The sequence below is a fragment of the Podarcis cretensis genome, assembly GCF_951804945.1.
Source record: "Podarcis cretensis genome assembly, chromosome: 2".
Classification (NCBI taxonomy): Eukaryota; Metazoa; Chordata; class Lepidosauria; order Squamata; family Lacertidae; genus Podarcis; species Podarcis cretensis.
The window spans coordinates 36,044,828-36,059,996 of NC_137171.1; the positions used below are offsets into that span (position 1 = coordinate 36,044,828).

General features: G+C 44.8%; 1 protein-coding gene across 1 annotated transcript in view; it reads left to right on the plus strand.

The window, feature by feature from the left end:
• The first annotated feature begins 2,457 nt into the window (after positions 1-2,457).
• UBALD2 (UBA like domain containing 2) overlaps positions 2,458-15,169 on the plus strand; it is a 32,646-nt gene continuing 19,934 nt past the window's right edge. Inside the window, exons 1-2 of the mRNA XM_079966303.1 lie at positions 2,458-3,148; positions 4,773-4,835. Coding sequence (XP_079822429.1) covers positions 3,029-3,148; positions 4,773-4,835 — 183 coding nt within the window. The 5' untranslated portion in view covers positions 2,458-3,028. The remainder of the gene's footprint in view (positions 3,149-4,772; positions 4,836-15,169) is intronic.

Genomic DNA, 15,169 nt, shown 5'->3' on the forward strand with positions numbered 1-15,169 from the left:
GCAACACCCATCATCCCCAGTTATGGAGGGAACCATATTGGACCAGGGTTATTGGATCAGGCTGTTAAATGAGACTTGGTGGGACTTCCTTCTGAATAAGTATGCCTAAGATCAGGCTGCAGAGTATTGTACATGAGCACTTTCAAAGGACCAGCCACCCCAGAATGCCTTGATTTCAGAGATTAACACCATTTGTGGCAACTGGATCCTTGCAGCTAAAATGCTTCAGTAAAGAGAGGCATTTTGACACATGAGCCTTAAATCAACTCTGGCACAAATCTGTCCGTATTTATTGGCTATAATGTACATCTGATTTCTCTTCCCCATTCCCTTTAATTAAGTCATTCGTGATTTGGAGGCAGGAATAACATTAGTGTGGTGAATGATACTGAGCTATTCAGGATGGTGAAAACAAAGACAAATTGTGAAGAGCTCCTATAACTGAGTGATCATGGGAACAAAAGCAGGAGATGATGTTCAGTGTAAGTCTAAGCCAGTGCAAAGTGATCCAGTGTTGGTGGGCTGGAGGGGGAAGGCGACATACACACAAAAACACTTTGCATTACAGTGATGGGGCCTGACCCAGCAAAGAGATCTTGTGGTTGCGTGGAAAGTTCCCTGTAAATATTCCAGTGTGCTGCAGCGATGAAAATGCAAACTCAATGGCACCTGGTTGGCTATAGCCTGGATGGCTATAGTTTGATGGAGACAGAGCAAGTTTTATGTTTCTATCCCATATTGACAATGTTGGGGAAAGAGAGGTTCACAATGTATTGAAGGCTGCAGTCCTATACACAGCTTACCTAGGAGTCAAGTCAGTGGGGTTGCTCTGTAAGAGGCACATATAACACCCTCAGATGGTTCTGAAACCCACCATGAACCCACCAATGTCAGAATTGTGATTCTCCAAGAGCTCTTAGCCCACAGCAAGCTGCAGTTTCAGTCAAGCCACACAGATTTCCAGATGCACCTACCATGTACAGTAGTACCTCGGGTTACAGAAGCTTCAGGTTACAGATGCTTCAGGTTACAGACTCCGCTAACCCAGAAATAGCACCTTGGGTTAAGAACTTTGCTTCAGGATGAGAACAGAAATCGTGCAGCGGCAGCGCGACGGCAGTGGGAGGCCCCATTAGCTAAAGTGGTAACTCAGGTTAAGAACAGTTTCAGGTTAAGAATGGACCTCCAGAACGAATTAAGTTCTTAACCCAAGGTACCACTGTGCTGAGGTGATAGCCTGCATGTCAGTACTCCCTGGGGATTGCATTTTGGAATACCAGTGTGAGAATAGCCTTTTGCAGGACTTCATAGAGAGGGGGAGGTGTCTGCGAATAAACCCAAGCAGGTTTACGTTTGACAACATGCCCACAACAGTTTCAGCAGCACAGATGGCCCAGGACAAATGGAGCCAATATGCCTAAAGGACGACTCCCTTGGTGGTAACAAAAAATATGGCAATCATACAATAGTTGCCAACGTGTTGTCTTCTAATGGCAACTCCAAATCTGCTGTCCCTACTGCATCGCGTAGGAATGGCTCTGCTCAGCAGTCAGCACTTGGCAGTAGAGCTAAAGGCATGGGTAGGCAAACTACGGTCTGGGGGCTGGATTTGGCCCAATCGCCTTCTAAATCCGGGCCACGGACGGTCCAGGAATCAGCGTGTTTTTACATGAGTAGACTGTGTCCTTTTATTTAAAATGCATCTCTGGGTTACTTGTGGGGCATAGGAATTCATTCATTTTTTTTTTCAAAATATAGTCCGGTCCCCCACAAAGTCTGAGGGACAATGGACTGGCCCCCTGCTGAAAAAGTTTGCTGACCCCTGGCTAAAGGTAATCAGGGATCGACCTGTGTTTCCCTTTAGTCCAGGGGGGTCCAGAAGCCCCAAGAGAATTTACACCCTTTCATTCAAGGGCCTAGAGAAGTTGATTCATAAAAAGAAGGCAGACAGGAAAAAAACTGCATTTCAGATTTCTTCAAAATCATGTGTTTTTTTCAAGGGGAAGTTGTCACCAGCATTTTGCTCTGGCATGAATTAGTAAAAGCAGGGCTAGCATAAAATTACAAGAAGTAACATTTCCAATTTTTGCTCCGGAAGTTCTAAACTGTGTTTCCGACTGTGGTTATGCATCTTATCTATATCTTTTTCTATTGTGTGATAACTTTAGTTTTCAGGATGACCAGCCTTTTCAAAGGAAATGAATCACTGCTGTGCTTTCTTGTTTTTCCAGCTGAGCATGCTGGTTACAGTGAAGCTCGTCAATGAACTTGGCTTTTACAAACTACACTTTTTTTCTTCTTCTTCCTTCTTCTTTTTCTTCTTCTTTTTTACAACAGTGGAAAAAAGAACGGGAGGGGGAGCAGAGCAGCCAATCAACAAAAGGAGTAGAATTTCCAGTTCGGTTCAAACAAGAGCATAGTTTTACCCTTCCCCTTACGATAAAAACCCTAACCAATAGCAGCATCTCTCTCAGCCAAAACATAGCATCCAACCAATAAGCAAGGAGCGCAGTGGCTCCTTTCCTCCAATCAAATGCAAGCAATGGGGTTGACGGGGGCGGGACAAAGAAAGAGAAACATCCAGCGCCTGGAAGATTCGCACCGAACGTTCATACACGCAGAGAACACTGCAACGGCCAATCAGCGGCCTCGGGAAGCGTGGAATAGAACGTTGAGACACCGCCGGCTTCCCCCGCTGCCCACCCCGATTTTCTCCACATGCTCCTCCCCTGGATGCTGTTGTTTGTGGTGTTTTAGCTGCCGAGGAGCTACGAGAGGGGCGGGAGGGGGACATCAACATACCCTTGTTCGTGCCGATTGAAGCAGGAGGGGGAGGCCGAGGGGACGATTCATCGGCTCTGAAGCTTCGGATACACAGAAGCGGCTTGGGAGTTTTGGGGAGGAAGAGGAGAAGAAGGGATCCTTTGTGGATTTTCCCCTCCCCGGAACACTCACGCATACCGCCGGCACCGTGTTTGGCTCTCCTCCTCCTCCCTCCCTCCCTTGTTGTGGTTTCGTTTCTCTCGCCATGTCGGTGAATATGGAGGAGCTTCGGCATCAGGTCATGATCAACCAGTTCGTGCTGGCTGCGGGCTGTGCGGCGGATCAAGCAAAGCAGCTGCTGCAGGCGGCACACTGGCAGTTCGAGGTGCGTTGAGACCCCTTCTTTTTTACCCACGCGGCACCCCTCCCCCCCACCCGCAATGCCGACGAGCGAAAGGTGGTGGAAATTAATGCGAACCCCCCCCCACCTCCAATTCTTAGTAGGGTGGTGGGTGGCGGAAACAGTTGCCCGTGGTGGTGGATTCGCTTTCAGCAATAGCCCCCCTCCCCCGCACCACACCGACGTACAAAAAGATCCTGCACCCTTTTGTGTAACGCGGGAGTGGGGGGTGAGGGACGGCGGATTTCTGCTGGCAACAGATAAATAAACAACCCATCAAAGGCATTTAAAGAACGACTGCCTCCTCCCGGAGTAGTAAGTGCCTTCCGGGGCTGGGAATGCGCTGGGCCTTTTTGCGTGTTGACTAATCTCTTGTTGCAGCTGGTCGTGGAGGAGGGGAAAAAAGGGGGGGTTGGACGCACATTTATATTACTGTAATTGTTAGGCCGGGAGAGAACGGCCGCTACACGGTCGGAACAATCGTTGGAATAACTATTTCCAAAACCCAGGAAGCTTCGAGTTGAAGGGAAACTCAGATGAAACCTCCAGTAGGCCATGCGGTAGTTAGGAGGAGGGGGGAAGAGAGAAAGACGACCGGTTTGTTTCTGCTTATCTAGCCCCCATCCCCCTAATAGTAATTTATTTCTTGACTAGGCCACCAGGCCCTTGCGGAAAAGAAGTGTCAAGGAGACGACGGCATTTTTTCCCCTTCGACCGGGGAAGGGGGTGTGGGATCAGTTCCGAAGCTTAGCCTGTGTTTAGTAATCTCTCGCACCCTAACACACACAAGCGGTTTGCATGGTGAAACATAGCAACATCGTTGTTTTAAAGAGGAACGTGGTCAGATTCTGCCCAGCCTAGCCGAACTGCTTTAAAGGTGTGCTCTTTGTTTTGGTTAAAAAGGCTGGAGAGCAGGAAAAGATTGGTTTGAGCCAGCATCTTGACCACAGATGCAATAAGGCTCTTTGTTCACTTTCACTAGATATAGTGTTTATACTATATTATAAATTATATTATAAATTTCGTCCCTTCTGCCCCCTTACGCCAATACTTTTTCCTGCCCCTCTTGTTCTAAATCTAAACAAACACTTGTATTTCTTACTTGATTGTCAACATTTTTTAAAAAAAGAGGAAACCACCCCCAGTTGCAATTGGGGTGTGTGTGTATGTCCCCTTACATTCCTCAGTCTCTTCTTCTATGTTCCTGCCTTTTTTGGGGGGGGGTGAACACCTCTTGCCTTGTGGAAACTGAAGGCAGGGGAAGCTATGTTTGTTTTGGGTTTTCTTCTGTCTCTTTTATTGTTGTGGTTCCTGTTCTCCCCTCCCAAAAGGGAGAGGGAAGACAAATTAACATTTCAAAGGTGTCCCAAGCCAATGCTGAAGAATGCAAGGGCCCAAACCGGGCCTGCGTTTGTCAACTTAGATTATTTGCTGACACTTGAAGTATTTGAGGGGGGGGGGGAAGAAGCATGTCAGGAGGTCTTCTCCTTTTCTTTTTATTGCTGCAAAAATCTTGCTGCTAATCCCTGCCCTCCAACTTCACTTATTTTGTTCAGGCTGTAGCCCCTTGTTCTAATTGTAGGCTTGTGTGTTTTTTTTTTAAACATAGACTGCTTTGAGTGCTTTTTTCCAAGAAACCAACATTCCTAACACCCACCACCACCATCAAATGGTAAGTAGCTCAAACTTCTCAGGTTCACGCTGTTCTTCACAGTATCTTTGTTTCTTGTGGGCTGAAGTGAAATTTTGCAATTGGAGTATGTGTTTGTGTGTGAGTGCTTGCCATTTTTTTTTAAAAAAAGAGAAACACTTTGCATATTCCTTGCTTCTGTGGACAAATAAACCCAGAACAAAACTGCCTTAGTCCTTTCCCCATAAGCTTAGAAAGCACCTTCTAAACGACAAATCAAAGACCACCCCCCTCCTTAACAGCAGTTGACTTGTCAAACCATGTAAATATGAGGAGGAGGAACTCTTTTGCCTTGTATGTGCAACGTCTGCATAATTTTACACAACCTTTGATACTGGGAGGGGAACATGAGCCTGCAGCCAGCAGTGGTTGTGCATTCAAAGCTGTCAGCTCTTCAGACAGCCATATTGCTCTGCAACAAGAGAAACACACAGACTGCAAATGTAAACAAGAGCCAAAATGTCTGCCAGGAAACATGGACTTCTGTTTCTCTCTTCTCCTCCCTCCGCCCCCAACCTTTGTGCTCACATAAATCTATCTTACTTATGTTTATGCTCTTGAATAACTGGAAAACCTTCAGGGTTGGAGGGAAGGAGCAAATTCAGACAAAGTTTGGGTTTTTATTCCCCCTGCCTCTGCACGTTTCGTCTAAACTTGAGCAAAACTTTACATGACCTTGACTGAGGGCAAGTTTCTTTGGCAAGCAAAGGAAGTGTTTTTTTAAAAAAGAAAACTAAACCAGAGCTGTGTGCTAGGATAATAGAAGATAGAGACTTAAGCTGCAGCTCCCCCCCCCCCAACTTGGCCATTGTTAAAACCGATGTCTAGCCTTAGAAGTGGGGGAGAAAGACTGAGGAGGAAATATCTCATGGAATTTTAATGCTGTTTGCTTGCTACTTGGGCAGTGTAGATTTTATTATCCTGAGAACCTACTAGTTTTCCATTTGAATTTAGGGAACATTTTCAAAGGGTTTTGTTTTGTTTTTGCTATTGCATGCCCATATCTGTAAAGCTTTAGCTGCAATAGGAATGTTTAGCTATGTAAGAGCAATCATGTTTATTCAAATAGCCACAAATTTAGTTATGTAGTGTTCTACCTTTAGATATGCTCATTATATTCTTAGTTATGTTCCTCAGGCTGGCCTTAAAATAGATTAAAGTGAATCATATGATAAAGTTATGAGAAAGTAAAAACAACAAAAAAGACAAATTAATAGGAAACATCCAGCAGGGAATATTAGAGAGTCTGTATCATAAAATTTCCTGAAATGGATATTTGTGTGCATGTCTTACTCCTTTTAAGGCATTTTTGTACTGCTTTTCAGGAGAACCTAACAAAGTGATTTATGGAAACTAATTACAACATTCCTTTTAAAAAAAGTAAATTGGGATATTTACAATCTCAGTTAAAGACTCTTGTGCATTTTCAAGTTCTACAGGGTTGGACATAGCTGGAGAGGATGTTCAGCAACTTTGGGGCCACTGCCAAATAAGCCCTGTACTTAAACATTAAGTTTTCATGTAGAACAGATTCTGAGCCTGTCACCCCTGGCTAATCTTGGGAGGAGAAGACTTGTAAACCATGATTCATTCTGGGCATAGAATTAAGGTTGTTTTATGTACCTTTCCAATGTGAGTGTAAGAGTTGGGGAAATGTGCACACTTTCACTTGTGAAACCCATGAAAATGTATGTTTTGTCACAATTGCACATACCAAAATACGAAAGTTTTGAATATGACTGCATATGTATGCAACTGCACACATTTACTCCTTTTATTGATATTGGAAAGGAATATCACATGCACAATGGCCCCCACCAGCTTGTTGAGTTAAGAAAACTAATAATTGGACATTGAAAGTTTTATGGGGTAGTTTTTTTACTCCAAGCTGATGAGTCTTGGGATGGTAAAATGTCCTAGAATAAAAGCCATGATGTGTGTGTTATTAGAGGAAGGGCACCTAACTGCTTTTTTTGGGAGTGGGGTTGATTTTTCTTTGAAAAAAAATGGATAGTATTTTTTATTTTACCACAATAGATTAACATTGGCCGGAGTGGGGGAAACATATCCCAGTGTCAAAAATCAGTACAGTGGTACCTCGGGTTACATACGCTTCAGGTTTCAGACGCTACAGGTTACAGACTCCGCTAACTCAGAAATAGTACCTCGGGTTAAGAACTTTGCTTCAGGATGAGAACAGAAATCGTGCTTCTTCGGCGCGGCAGCAGCGGGAGGCCCCATTAGCTAAAGTGGTGCTTCAAGTTAAGAACAGTTTCAGGTTAAGAACGGACCTCCAGAACGAATTAAGTTCTTAACCTGAGGTACTACTGTACAGTCATACCTCGGGTTGCGAACGTGATCCATACAGGAGGTATGTTCACAACTCACACCATTCGCAGCCTGAAGTGCTCTATCTGCGCACGCGAGTGAAACGATTTGGCACTTCTGTGCATGCGCGTGACGTCATTTTGCACTTACGTGCGAGCAACGAAACCCGGAAGTAACCCATTCCGGTACTTCCGGGTTCAGCGCAGTCCGCAACCCAAAAACGAGCAACCCGCAGCGTTCGTAACCCAAGGTATGACTGTAGATTTTGGGGCTATTTTTTTTGTCCTAGGTGTATTTTGTGTACAAAACAAAATTGTAAATAGTAAGTGACTGAAATTTAAGGACACAGTTTGCTATTCTCCAGATGACAAAAAATAAATAAAATAAGAAATAAGAAAACTCTGTTGGTCTACTTCTGTATATATTTTGCAATGAGCAGTGTGACCCAGTTTTCTTGGAGATAGGTTAACTTTAGCAAATGTTCCTTTCCATTTGTCTTTTTTGTGTAATGGGCATGACCTGGTATACAATGCACTTCAGAAGCATAGGAAGCTGTCTTGCAGCAGATTGGATTATTTGTTCATCTACCCCCACATATAGTCTCCTCTAACTTTAGTATTATCAGCAGAGAAGAGTCTGTCGCCTCATCTGCTCCATGATTCTTCAGGTAGTGAAGCTGAGGTTTGCATGCAAATAATGTTTTCGGGAATAAACAAAGCTTTGGGGGTGTAAAGCCCTTTCACAGTTTAACAGAAGTATTAATGATAATCAGGAAATGTCTGTATTAGTTTAGCATAGGAAAACTGAGTTCTCAAAGATGGAGAATTGTCGTGCTTTTAGAAGATAATTTCCGTTTGTCATGCCAAGGTTATAACTTTGGGTTAAATATCTCTCTTGTTTTGATTCCTGGAATAATTCAAGATTTTATTAAAATATTGAATCAGCATTTTCTCTTCGAAATGCAAGTTAACAGCTCCCTGCTCTAAAGTATCTTTAGTCTGTTTAAAGGATCTTTTCTCCCTCCCTCTCCATATGGCTTCACAATGTCCTCGTCTCTCTGGTTTTGTTTATCATTGCTCTGGTTTTGCCTTATCACTAGTATTTTATGAATGCCTTATCAAAGTTCATGTGTTAGGTTCTTTAGCAGAGTCCTCCCTCTTTTTGTCAGGGGTTTTTCTGTGCAATACAGTATAGACAAGTAAATTCAAGATGTTGGGAAATAAACTGTGGTATAAGAGGAATGGCCTGTATGAGGTGGCAAGAGCTGGAATCCTGATTCATAGTCCACTGCCAGGTTTGTTGGAACACGTTCCCTGTGGCCAGTGAGCTAATTTAAGCTTGCTCTTTTAATCCTGAATGTGAAAGTAGATCTCTTGTGTTTAGAGGTTTGCTTGAAAACTTGCATGCAGTGTCCTTGAGTCGCTTTACATGTGACTTACAAGGAATTCAAGCCCATCCCAAGTGGTGAGGCCTACTAAGTTCTCTGAGACCTCGTTGACTTTCCTGTCTCCTGGTAACATTAAACCTCTAAATCATAAATCAGCTAACCCTAGATATTCTGCACTTGGGGCTGCGGAATGGAGTCCTATGTTGCAGTGTTAAAATGTGTACGAAAAGTTTGCAGAGTTCTCCAGGAAAAGGGGAAATAAAACAGGCTTCATGACCCTTCAGTTAAGCAAGTATGGGGACTTTTGGTCCTCCAGATGCAGTGTTAGAAATTAGCCAGGCATGTTTTCCTACTGGTGTGGGTCCTATTGTGACTATGTGGAGATTTCTGGGCGTCAAGATGGTGCCCACAGTTTAAAAACCTCTGTCTTAGTCCACAGTTATTTCCACTTCCACTGAGTGTGATTCTCCTTCTTGCATGTTGGGACAAGTGAATTGTTGTAAGAGCAAGCTACAGTCAAGCAATGTAGTTGAGATCACAGTCCAACCTCTTGGCAAATAGACATTCTGTTGTGGCAACTGTAACCCAGATTTAAGGTGCCATTTGGCACCCAGCTTATATATTTGAACTAACACTGTCCAGATGTAGATTCAGGTAGGTAGCCGTGATGGTCTGACGCAGTCGGGGAAAAATAAAAAAATTGTCCAGTAGCACCTTAGAGACCAACTAAGTTTGTTTTGGGTATAAGCTTTTGATTGTATCTGAAAAAGTGTGCATGCACATGAAAGCTTATACCCACAACAAACTTAGTTGGTAAGGTGCTACTGGACAATTTTCTTATTTATTTGTCCAGCTGTTGTTGAACTACAGCTCCCATCAGCCTAGGTAAGCATCGCCAGGCATGATGGGAGATGTAGTTCTGCAACATTTGGAGGGTCAAAGATCCCTCACACCTGGATTAGAGTCACTGGAGATGCCATCTTGATCCTTTATTGGGTCCAGTAGTAGCAGCCTTTTTATTATACAGTGGTATCTCGGGTTAGGTTACATACGGTTCAGGTTACAGACTCCGCTAACCCAGAAATAGTACCTTGGGTTAAGAATTTTGCTTCACGATGAGAACAGAAATTGGGCTCCGGTGGCATGGCGGCAGCAGGAGGCCCCATTAGCTAAAGTGGTACCTCAGGTTAAGAACAGTTTCAGGTTAAAAATGGACCTCCAGAATGAATTAAGTTCTTAACCCGAGGTACCACTGTATAGCAAAGATGTTTCACATGGGCACAGCCCACACTTCCGCCATGCATCTGTCCCAATATATGGCTTTAAAAAGTCCAGCTTTGTTGGAAGGCATTATATGTCTGCCGCCAGAAATCTGGCTCCTGATTACCTTAATCTGCATGATGTCATCTTATTGTGAGGTTTTGAACCATGAGTAGCTATGATACATATAGGAAACGACAAACCCTGGTATGTGCGTTGCCTGCAAGAGTTCCCGTGTTTCAAGTGCTGCCATCTCCAAATACAGCTGAGAGAGGCTCCAGTCTGAAATCCTGGAGAACCATTGCCAGCTAGCACATAGACAATACTGAATTAGACGGGACTCCAGGGTCTGACTTGGGGAGAAGGCAGCTACCTGTGATTGGCAGCTGGGGTTTGCAGCGCATCGAATGGAGCCAGGCAGCATTGAGGGTTTGTCATTTGGGTGTGTGAGACATTGCTAAGGGAAAGGTGATGGTGCCCTTTTTGCATCATGGAGCTAGACAACATTCCAGGGATCACCAGGAGTCTCTGCTAATCATGTCCATACCCGGAGCCAAGCTGGAATCTTGACGGAGCCCTTTCATCTTGTGCAGTCCCTTCTGCAGCTCAGCTAGCGGTCTGAAAGAAGCAAGTAGGATTTCAGATTTGATTCAAGGTGTTTGAAATGCTTAGCACACAGCGGGGGAGCCTAGTTCAGTGCCTGACTGCTACAGGGAGCTTAGCCTGTTTAATCTGTTTTATATCCAGTTCTTGGTGCTGTGCGCCCTTCTGCACATATTGCCAGCAAATCCACTTCTGCCCTCCTTTCTTTGATCCTTATATTTGTATGTTGTGTGTGTGTGTGTGTGTTTAAAGCAAGTCACCAGCGCTCGCTGACAGGTAGACGCCACTTTGAAAAGCAGCACCAAACCAAAACAATAGAAGTAAACAGATTCAGCAGTCTGAGGAAAACCTCCTTCCTGCTCTCCTTGTCTGGCATTCTATGAAATTCCTTACTTCTCTCATTAGCATGCAGACTGCAGATTTGCCGGGGCTCCATTTATTCATAAAAACTGTTTCTGAGATGTAGATTTAAGCCAAGGCGTCGCTGTATCATAGCTGCGTTAAAGAGACACGAGCTGGGCCCATTTTTACATGGCCTGGAATGTTTCTCCCAACTGCCAAGCATTAAGGAGTTTACAGTTCCTGCATTCGCTAGGGGCAGTTTAATAGAGATTGCAAACAAAGGATATCCTGTCTCCTTTGGAAGACTATCTTCAATTCCCCCCCTCCCCCAATTTCTCTATAACCGGTGACACATTAATCAGGAAACTAGTGCTCAAGTCATGATGTTCTGTGTGACTCTTCCCTCCCAGAAACCCCTTTTGTAATCTACGTTTCCCAGAGGCATTTCAGGATCTTAAATGTTGGATTTTAGAGGGTGGTGTTTTGCTTTGCTTCCAGCCCCTCTCTCTGGTTGAAACACTAGCATGTGGGGCATATGAAGCAATGTTTCTGCTTAAGCCCAGTGGAAAAATCCCTGGCTCCCCAGAGAAAACAAAAATTCGGGGGTGGAGTGGAGAGAAACTTGGTGTATTTTTATTTTGTCCTTGTGGCAGTTCAGTTAAGGGGCATCTAGTTCTGCTTAAAGGGTCTTGGGTTGCCGACATCACCTCCCTCCTCATTGTGTCTACAAGCCAAGCCCTTGGTTTGCTTTACACCAGCACTACCCTGCCACCGAAACAAAGATTGTCCCTACCCATGTCTTCCCAACTGCTGTACTGCCATCATGCTAGCCTGCTGTTTCACTTCCTCTCTCCTTAGAGCAGGGGTCCCCAAACTAAGGCCCGCGGGCTGGATAAGGCCCGAGGGACTTGTTTATCCGGCGCGCTGCCACCGTCCACTCTTACCGGTGCTGCACTGCACAGCTGCCCACTTCCAGGTTGGAGGAGCACTGGAAATAGCTTGTACGCATGCACACGCGTTATTTGCGCATGCACAAGCGTTATTTCTGGTGCACATCCGGGTCGGAGGAGGCCCGTGCACATGCGCACAAGGTATTTCCAGTGCTCCTCTGACCCGGAAGTGTGCCGGAAATAGCGTGTATGCACACATATTGACACGCGCTCTCTGGCCTACCACCGGCCCAAGGTGCGGTAAGTTTGCTGACCTCTGCCTTAGAGAGCAGAGAACCTCAGGCCTCATGCAGCCTTCAAAGGCCTCTCTATTTGACCAGGAACTCTCCCCTAGCCGCACCCAGTCCCTGAAGCCATAGATCCTTCCTGGGAATACTTTCGCCTGTCTGGAATGTGTCTTTGATCTGTGATCATAATGCCTCTTGCTTGCTTGGAAGGAGGACAGAGGTGTGAATATGTAAAATAAAAACCCTCTCTGCCTTTTGTATTGCTAAAAGTAACACCCACTGCTCTGCCCACCACTGGTATCCAAGCCCACAAGGAAAGGAGAGAAAAAAAGGTTACCCACCCCTGTTTTAGAAAGATCAGCAGAATGGGAAGGGACCGGGGTGCTGGATTTTATCTTCTCAAAAATAAGGAATTGTGTGTTCCTTTATCTTAAGCACTCTTGGGTGTTATCAGAAACCTTTCATAGCACCTGGGATAGGCTAATCCAATTAAGTCTGCTGTCTCTTCCCACATTCTCTCTTAAGACTGAGGCCAATGCAAACTTTTCTCCTCTTCCCCGGGCCACTGCTTTTGCTCAACGAAGAGCTTTGGGGAACTCAAAAGCTTGCTCACTGTTTTGTGCCCTTTGGGTTGGTCCTAATAAAGACCTTTCCCTGCTGTGGTTGTTGGATTTATTTATTTTTAATAGGCCATCACAACTAATTTTTTTACCCTCTTTAGATGAGCAAAAAGTACGTAGGTCCGGATCTCTCCCAACCCACTTTACATTAGGCTGTCAAATTGAAGAAAGCTCAGGAAAAGCAGGGGTGGTATTTTGGGTGGAAGGATTGCAAGCTTGCGTTCTAGTACCAAATACAAAATTCCTGTCCTGAACAGGAACTTGGCAGTAGTCTCTTCTTTTAATTCCAAATGCTTGCCTGCTTCCCATCTCATGGTTTTGTACTTAGAATCAACTGGTAAACCTTAGGGTTCTAGTGAAAAGGGGGGGAAATACACACACACACACACACACACACACACACACACACACACACACATCTCTCTTTGCAGTTAGTGACAGTACTTGGCTTGAGTTTGGTGGTTGCTTGCCTGGGCCAGTTACTGACTTAATGGTACTTAGGGCCCACATCTTCTTCGGGGGGGGGGGTGAACATCTTTAAAACCCGCTGCCCTTCCATCCAAGTTGCATCCAGAACCGGCTCTGCTTAGCTTCAGCGATGTGACTACTGCCTGTTCTCTAAACCCAAGTGTTGGCCCTCCAGATGTGCTCCCATTTGCTGCAGATAGCATGGCCAGTGGTTAAGGATCTAAGAGATGATGATGAAGAAGAATTTTTATTTTAAAATTTCTTGTGTAACCAAAAAGTACATACAGCATCTCTACTTTCAATTCATAGAGTCAATTCATAGTCATTTTCATAGTTTGTTTACATTTGGTATGAGACAATGTTGTCATAGACATTATGCAGTTGGGGGGGAAAGAGGGGAGAGAGTGTGGGGAGGAGAGGGGGGGGGGTTAATGATCTTTCAGTCTTTGCACAGTATTTGTGCAAGGTTTTTGTGTTACAGATGTAAGAGCTGTAAGCCAACAGCATGTGGGGAGAGACCTTCTGACTCTGCCTTTAGGCTGTAAAGATATGACATTGTAGATAGGCAATAAATGAAGGGAAAAAACAGCACAGCTGTTCCCTTGATCCAACCAGTGTACCAGGTCATGTATGTGGGGGTTACAGAGGCAAAATTCCATGTCTACTTACTTGTGTTGAAGGCAGGTAGCTGCCTTGGGGCGTGCTTTCATTGCCTTTGAACTGCTAGCAATTTGGAAACTCCCAAGCAAAGACATTGAATTAAATCTCCTAATTTTACTTTAGGTACTTCATCTTAAGAGAAGGAAGTAATTGCTTGGTTGTGAGTATTTAAAGGTTTTTCCCATTGCAGTGAATGGTCTCTAGGGTGATACTGCATAACTTAAAACTAACCATGTATAGATCTAGCCAGTCCTTTAGACCAGAGGAGAGTATTTAACATGGTGTGTGTGTGACTCAGTGACCCAGCATCAGTGTTACTGCCTGGATCTGGAGGACTGTATCTAGGGTTAGTCATTCTCCGAATTGACCCATTGAAATTAGTGGGCATGACTAACTTGTTCCCATCAGAGGAACTTTGATCCTGGAAGATCTCCAGTTGGAGAAAGGAGGGAAGGTAATCTTTAACCCATTTCACCCCCCCCAACACCTGAAGCCTTCTTTGATCCCAAGAACCTACCCCAGAGTATCAGACCTTGCAGTGTAGTGACACAGATAGTTGCAGGGGAAGGGAGGAATTATTTTAAGATGGCCTGAAAAAGCAAACTCTAGTCGAAAAACTACAATAAAATCTACACACACACACACACACACACACACACACACACACTTTCCTGCAGCAAAGGCCACAGCCTTTTGGCCTTTTAGTGAATGCTGTTCAGGGCTCTCCCCATCCTGCCCTCTTCAGTCCTATCATTTTTCAGCTACAGTGGTACCTCGGGTTACAGACACTTCAGGTTACAGACACTTCAGGTTACAGAATCCACTAACCCAGAAATAGTCCCTCGGGTTAAGAACTTTGCTTCAGGATGAGAACAGAAATCGTGCTTCGGCAGCAGCAGGAGGCCCCATTAGCTAAAGTGGTGCTTCAGGTTAAGAACAGTTTCAGGTTAAGAACGGACCTCCAGAATGAATTAAGTTCTTAACCTGAGGTACCACTATACCTGGAAATCAAGGGTAGCAGAAAGTGACCGAAGGCCTCATACACATGGCTTCCCCCCAAGGAACCCTACGAACTATAGCTTATCCCTCGCAGAGCTTCAGTTTCCAACGCTTTTAACAAACTACCATTTCCCAGGATTATTTGGCGGAAGCCATGTGCTTTCATCGTGTTTTAAATGTATGCCTAAGAGGACAGGGCCCTAACATGTAGACGAGGCAGTCCCTGGAAGCAAAATTGACTTCTTCCTGGGCTGCTCTTCAGTCTGTTTCTAGAATCTACGGGGACCGTTCCCCTGTTGTGTCACAAGCAAGCATGGTTACAAGTCATCTGCCCCACTTCTTCCTTTTTTGCACACTTGTCTACACTTCCTGGCACCCCCTCAACAGTGCACACTCCTTAGAGCACCACATGGATATAACACTTGCCTACTCCACATGGACAATTATTTGGGGAGGTACTTAGCTGTCATTG